Source organism: Anabrus simplex, chromosome 11, assembly GCF_040414725.1.
Source record: "Anabrus simplex isolate iqAnaSimp1 chromosome 11, ASM4041472v1, whole genome shotgun sequence".
Lineage (NCBI taxonomy): Eukaryota > Metazoa > Arthropoda > Insecta > Orthoptera > Tettigoniidae > Anabrus > Anabrus simplex.
The window spans coordinates 78,928,875-78,935,442 of record NC_090275.1 but is presented as its reverse complement, the minus strand read 5'-3'; the positions used below and the strand labels follow the sequence as shown (position 1 = coordinate 78,935,442).

General features: G+C 36.1%; 1 protein-coding gene across 1 annotated transcript; it reads left to right on the top strand.

Annotated features, from left to right (window-relative positions):
• The first annotated feature begins 1,241 nt into the window (after positions 1 to 1,241).
• Positions 1,242 to 3,092, top strand: LOC136883296 (man(5)GlcNAc(2)-PP-dolichol translocation protein RFT1). Its single transcript, XM_067155531.2, has one exon. The coding sequence runs from the start codon at positions 1,404 to 1,406 to the stop codon at positions 3,090 to 3,092; it is 1,689 nt and encodes a 562-aa protein (XP_067011632.2). The 5' UTR covers positions 1,242 to 1,403.
• Positions 3,093 to 6,568: the final 3,476 nt, after the last annotated feature.

Below are 6,568 nucleotides of genomic sequence, written 5' to 3'. Positions count from 1 at the left end.
ATGTATTCCAATTGGTTATAAAAGTAGAATATGTTCCTAGGGGCAAATAGACAGGTCTCAAATCTCGACAGTGAACATACCATGCTCCTACATCGAGCAGAGTGGCTTCGACTAACAGTTTTTCAGCTTTACAGCTCTGCTGTGGGCTGGTCTCACCATCGGCTATGTTGAGAATGGTTTTCCATTCTCGTCACTACGGCGAATCCCGGAACAGTTATTTCATATGCCACAGCCGCACCCTTCCTCCCCCCTCACCTCAAACCACTGCAAACACATCTACTGGCCTGAGAGAGGGCGTCATCCTCTAGGAGGCCCGCTGTATTCCACCAGGGCACGTAATGAAAACGTTTTTCGTACTAGTAGTAGTAGCAGCACCATTACTACTACTACTACTACTACTACTACTAGTCTCTCCTACAAGTACTGCCAAGTAACGTTCCATATGATTCACGTTTCGAAAAAATGTACTTTTTGCTGGGGCGTCGAAAAGCAAGTTTTACCGATATTACCCCTTTCTTTTCTCTGATATGAACTGTACATGTTAAATGATGCAGCTTAGTTAATTTGTTAAAACGTCAATATCGGTGTCATAACCTCAACATAAAAAAAAAAAAAACCTAGCAACTATGCAAATACATTTTTACGATAATAGTGTTCGTAGATTTCGAAATTGTTTAACAGATGTTTATTTCAATTTTAATTCTTCCAACCACCGAAACAAAAAGCTCTTTAAAATGAATGATAAGATAATACCTCAAATAACAGTATCAGTTGAACTATAAATCCTGTAATTTTATACATGTAGCACTTTAATATCACAGAAAAAACGCTATGGACAAATAAAAATGTTTAAGTAGTCAGTCGTCAACGAAAGACGTTAAGAAACTAAGCTACTCAATATTCTAGGGGGAAATGCAATTTGCATTGACGTCCATGACAACAAATCAGCTGAATAAACAGCTGGGAAAGTGAAAACAAAGGACTAACGTCAATGTGACCAACAATTATATCACTGTGCGTATATGTAAATGCATGTTTAGCGTTAAAATAATAGATTTCATAATTAAGTAATAATAATAAAAACGTATTTAGGACAGAGTAAGATATTTCAAATGCTTCGCTCAAGTATTACTTTTAAGATGAGAAATATTAAAAAACTTGTGACCAGTAAAAACTAGGTTTACGTTGTTGGCAAGTCGTCATAGCCGATTAATTTGCCGTATGGAGATAAACATGTGGACTTGAAATGATGTGGAGTTCTACAGAATTTTAGGTTCTGTAAATAAACAGTGAATGTGAATTCGAATCAGTGTTAGTGGAAACGTGACGATTCTAGTTGTAATCTGGAACAGTTGACATAAAATAGATTGTCAGATATTTGAGTTGATCATCAAGATTCAGTCATGGGGAAAAATTATCTGAAAAGCAGCCTTCAGAACGCATCTTTCAACATTGTATTCCAAGTTTTATTTCGATGCGTGACATTCATCCTCAATGCGTTTGTCTTGCGTCATGTCTCACAGGCTGTGGTTGGAGTCATGAATGTTCGACTACTTCTGCTTGAATCTACCATCTTATTCCTCAGTCGTGAAGCATTTAGAAGAGCCTGTTTAAGCAAGACATCAGAGCATAATTGGCCTCAAGTGATTAACTTACTATGGTTAATGGTTCCCTTGTGTTCTATATTGAGCGTATTTTTTGGGTATATTTGGCTGTATGTTTTGGTTGCGCCAAGCACTAGTATAACAGAACACTACACCCTCGGTGTATGGGCTATTTGTGTTAGCTGCATTATTGAAATGTTTTGTGAACCATTATATCTTGCTGCCCAAGCCTTTCTTTTTGTAAGGCTAAAAGTTGTGATGGATACCATTTATATCCTTGTACGAACATTCACATTTGTTCCCTTGATACTGTATCAACCTAATGAAGCTGTTGTAGCATTTTCAGTTGCTCAGATCCTGGCTGCCCTTGTCTACCTTTGTGGTTATTATATTTATTTCTACTTTTATATAAAAAATTTAAGGAATGAAAGTGGGAAAGTAAAGGATGGTACCAGTAGTCTTTCACCCAACAAACCTAGTAAACCTAACTATGATCGAAGGGAATCAATTGACTTTGAAGAAGAATTTCCATTTTCATCTTTAGCAGACTTCTTACCATCCAGAATAGAAAATGAACCTCCTGTTAACTACAGTTTGGTAAACTTAACTTGGAGCTTTTTCAAACAAGGCATTTTGAAACAGATTTTAACAGAAGGAGAAAGATATGTAATGACATTGTTTTCAGTTCTTACATTTTACGAACAAGGTGTTTATGATATTGTGAATAATCTTGGTTCTTTAGCTGCTCGCTTTATATTTAGACCGATTGAGGACTCTGCCTATTTTTATTTCTCACAGATGATAACTAGAGATACACCAATTAAAGAACAGAATCCAAAACATATTTCTGAATCTGCAAATGTTCTTTATCAACTGTTGAGATGTATATGTTGTATAGGGTTAGTTATTTTAACATTTGGACTGTCATATTCTAAGCTGCTGTTATTCTTGTATGGTGGTGAAAAGCTCATCGATGGGCCTGGGCCATTATTGATGCGGGTCCATTGCTTGGCTGTTTTACTTCTGGCAGTGAATGGTATCACCGAATGCTATGCTAATGCCACAATGAATACTGCACAGTTAGATAGATTCAATTACTTAATGGCAATTCTTTCAGTATCATTTTTATGTATATCTTGGGTATTTACCACTCTCATGGGTGGTGTTGGCTTTATTCTTGCCAATTGTTGCAATATGAGTGCAAGAATTTTACACAGTATGTGGTTTATTCATCTTCGTTATAAGGATACTGATTATAAACCTTGGAATGGTCTTCTTCCAGGACCGTACTTCCTCGTCACTCTCTTTGTTGCTGGATGTATTACAGCCATATCAGATATTTATTTATTTGACAGACATAAATTTATTCATTTACTCATAGGTGGTTTCACATTTATTACTGTATTAGGAGCTTGGGCATATGAAGAGAAGACATTAGTCAGTTTAGCAGTGCAGAAATTTAGAGCAAAGTCCAAGAAGAAAGACTAATTTATGGCCAGTTTATGGAGATGCACGCTGGCATCACTGATCGCGAGTGTAAGAAAGAATGAATTATTTTCATTTTTATTGATTATGTAAAAGACCAGTACTTTCTTCAAAACTCTTGTAATCCTTACTGGTATAGGACCAGTTGATATATCATCCATGCCTATCCTTGTGAAAAAGATCGTCTGGCTGTATATGAAGCAATTAAAAACTATTTTAAAATAGTATATGCTTCGTTCACCTTGTCAATACACTTTTATAATTAAAAATCATTTATTCAAACGTGTTTTCCATATAATTGCATAGCCTTTGGTGGTGCTATTTGAGGATCCAACCAGCCTCTGGGCTGATGACCTAACAGACACAATACATTCCCTACATCAGTGATTATTAAAGTCTTAACTTACTTACAAATATCAAAGAAAAAACCAGTATAACACTTTCTTTTGTTTAGCCTAAAATTTTAATATTTTAAATACTTAAATTTAAATATTATAATTCACCATATCAATGAATAAACAAATGTTAGTGGTATATTAGGAAAATGTTAATATTTAGATGATGTTGAATGCAAATCACTTCCTAAATAAATTTAAGATCTTCAAGTCTTCATCTATTTTTCTCTTCTTCCTTAAATGATTAAATGCTAGTTTGAATAAATTATTTTCAATAAAAAATTGTATTGACAAAGTGGACCAAGCATATACTGAGTAGTCCATTTGCAAAATCAGCTACATGCATGATAAGCAATTTGTGAGAAATCAGGAAAAACTAATAAAACGAAACGGAAATGTGGTAGAGGGCTGATTGTTTTTCTAAAGTATAGGTAAATATGATTGTAATATGTGTACCAACGTTCTGAAATATGTGGTGAGTAGAAAACAAGTTATTAATATATTTCATTTGCATATACCAGGTTTTGCAACTGTGTTGTTCACGTAGCAGGTTTTGCAACTCCAGTGGCAGCCATATTGATTGTGCCTTAGTTTGCAAAACCAGCTACAGTTATTGTAGTGGTGGAGTTTAATCACACACTTTTGATGCCTGGAATTATGTATTGAGTATGATACAATATATAAGGCATATACACTTAATTGAAGGCCATGTTGAGTAGAATGGAGTATATTACAATGTAAAGGACATACACAATTTTAGAATAGTTCTGTGTGTGTGTGTGTTATTATACTATCAAAGTACAACCAGATAAGGGATTTAGGCTGTGTCTGTTTCATCAGCTTCCATTAGTTCAAAGTCCAAAGTGTCATCACCATGATCATCATCTGCATCTTCATTCAAACTTTGAGTATCAGGTTCTGTTCTGCAAAGAATTCCAAATCTGGATTACTGCCTCATGCTTCCCCAAAGTGAAGATCGAGAAGTCTCTTAATATCCTTGATCATAGCCAATTTCACAACACCACCTGTTGGGATATCAGGGATGTGAGCAATCTTAAAATTCTTCCCTTTTCCACACAAACGTTTTGATTCACCAATGTCAGAATTGTAGAAGGGTTCTCCTCGTTCTAGGAGAAATTTATTGCTTTTGTTTCTTGCGACTGTTAATCTTTTTGCTTTCTGAAATTGGAAATGCCATCGTCCATGGTTTTAAAGAATGTCATCTGAATATGCTTTCCAATTCTCAGCAGGAGCATCTTCTCCTAGACATATTACGATTCCGTCAGCTTGAAGGCTGCATCCACAACAATGAACTCAAATAAATTGGCGAGCAAGGGAAACAATTGCAAGCAGAATTTCACATCTGAATCCCTACACTATGCAGTACAGCTCACTTAACTATCTACAATAGAAACAAGCGTTTTATCATTATTTTCTTTGATAAAGAGGAATGCAGTACTCTTCATACGGAGAGAAAAATAGCAGGTTTTGAAACTCTACTTGAAGGACAGCCATGTTAGTTAACAGACACATAGCAGGTTTTGTAAACGCAAACATTGGCCTGTGAATTTAGCAGGCTTTGCATCCGTACATGCCATGCATGTAGCAGGTTTTGCAACCGTTTGCCATTTTTTATGTCAAATTTAAACCTATTATAACTTGTTTTGGAACCTGAAACATAGCTAAATTAGAAGCCAGTATCATAAAGCAACATGGGATACCATTATCTCAATTTCTTTATTTTATGCACATAGCTGGTTTTGCAAATGGGCTACTCTACTATTTAATATAGTTTTGCTTTAGACAAGTCAATACAGGAACAAATACCAATTATGACAAAGTTTATCAACAGTGACGATGTACAGATTAAACCTAGAATGTGTTTTGAATTAGTCTTTTGTTCATAATTTTTTTTCATTTCCTGCACAAAAAAAAAGGTGAGGGGGTGGGGGGATAGTTTTCTCAACATCTTGGAAGAAAATCATATCAGAATCTTTGTGACAAAATACACCATGGTCTTTTTCACCATACCACCTGGTAATCAGTGCACTCTTTTTAATCATGCCCAGCCATAAATGGGTTAATATTTGCCTTAACCCGTGAGTGGTCGCGCGAGACTTTCTCTCACATTAAAATAAATGTGACTTAATTCACAGTTTTGTGAGGCGTAAGTCTGAAATTTACAACTGAAATGAACGCAAGTTCTACCTTATATATTTTAGATAAAAATGAAATGATTAGCTGTGAGAGAGAGAGAGAGAGAGATGGTGTATGGCTTTTAGTGCCGGGAGTGTCCGAGGACAAGTTCGACGCGAGATGCAGGTCTTTTGGTTTGACACCCATAGGCGACCTGCACGTCATGATGAGGATGAAATGATGATGAAGACAACACATACACCCTGCCCCTGTGTCAGCGAAATTAACCTATTAAGGTTAAAATTCCCAACCCCGCCGGGAATTGAACCCGGGACTTCTGTGACCAAAGGCCAGCACGCTAACCATTTAGTCATGGAGCCAGATATGATTAAATGTTTATCAAAGACACAAATTACTACTTAAAATAACATATTGAATGTACATAAAAGTAACTTCCGTCCTGAAGTTGTAAAAAACAAAATCTCACCCATGCATTATATCTAGTATTATTTACGTACAAAGCAAGGTTTCTGAACACAATAACATTTTCAAAAACAAGAAGTGCTCATAATACAAATACTAACGCGTACAACAGGAGTAAGTAAGTTTCCTGCTCCACTTCAAAATAACACCAACGTCATTAGTCGCGCGATGAGAGAAACTCTCACACAGCGCGCACGGACACATAGGAACCTTTGTTCTGACTAGGGGAGGGGGTGATTACCCTTCAAATGTGAATCGCTCTACTCACGAAAGTTATAAACTCAGCTAGACGAGGGAACAGCCACCTCCCTTTCATCACTGTGAAGTAATATCACAATAAAAAATAATGTGAGACAAAATCTCATATAGCGACCACTCCCGGGTTAAGCCGTTAGCAATTACATCAATCATCATATTCATCAAGATTTTCTTTCCTTATCCAGATGAAGCTGGTTCATGAAAAAC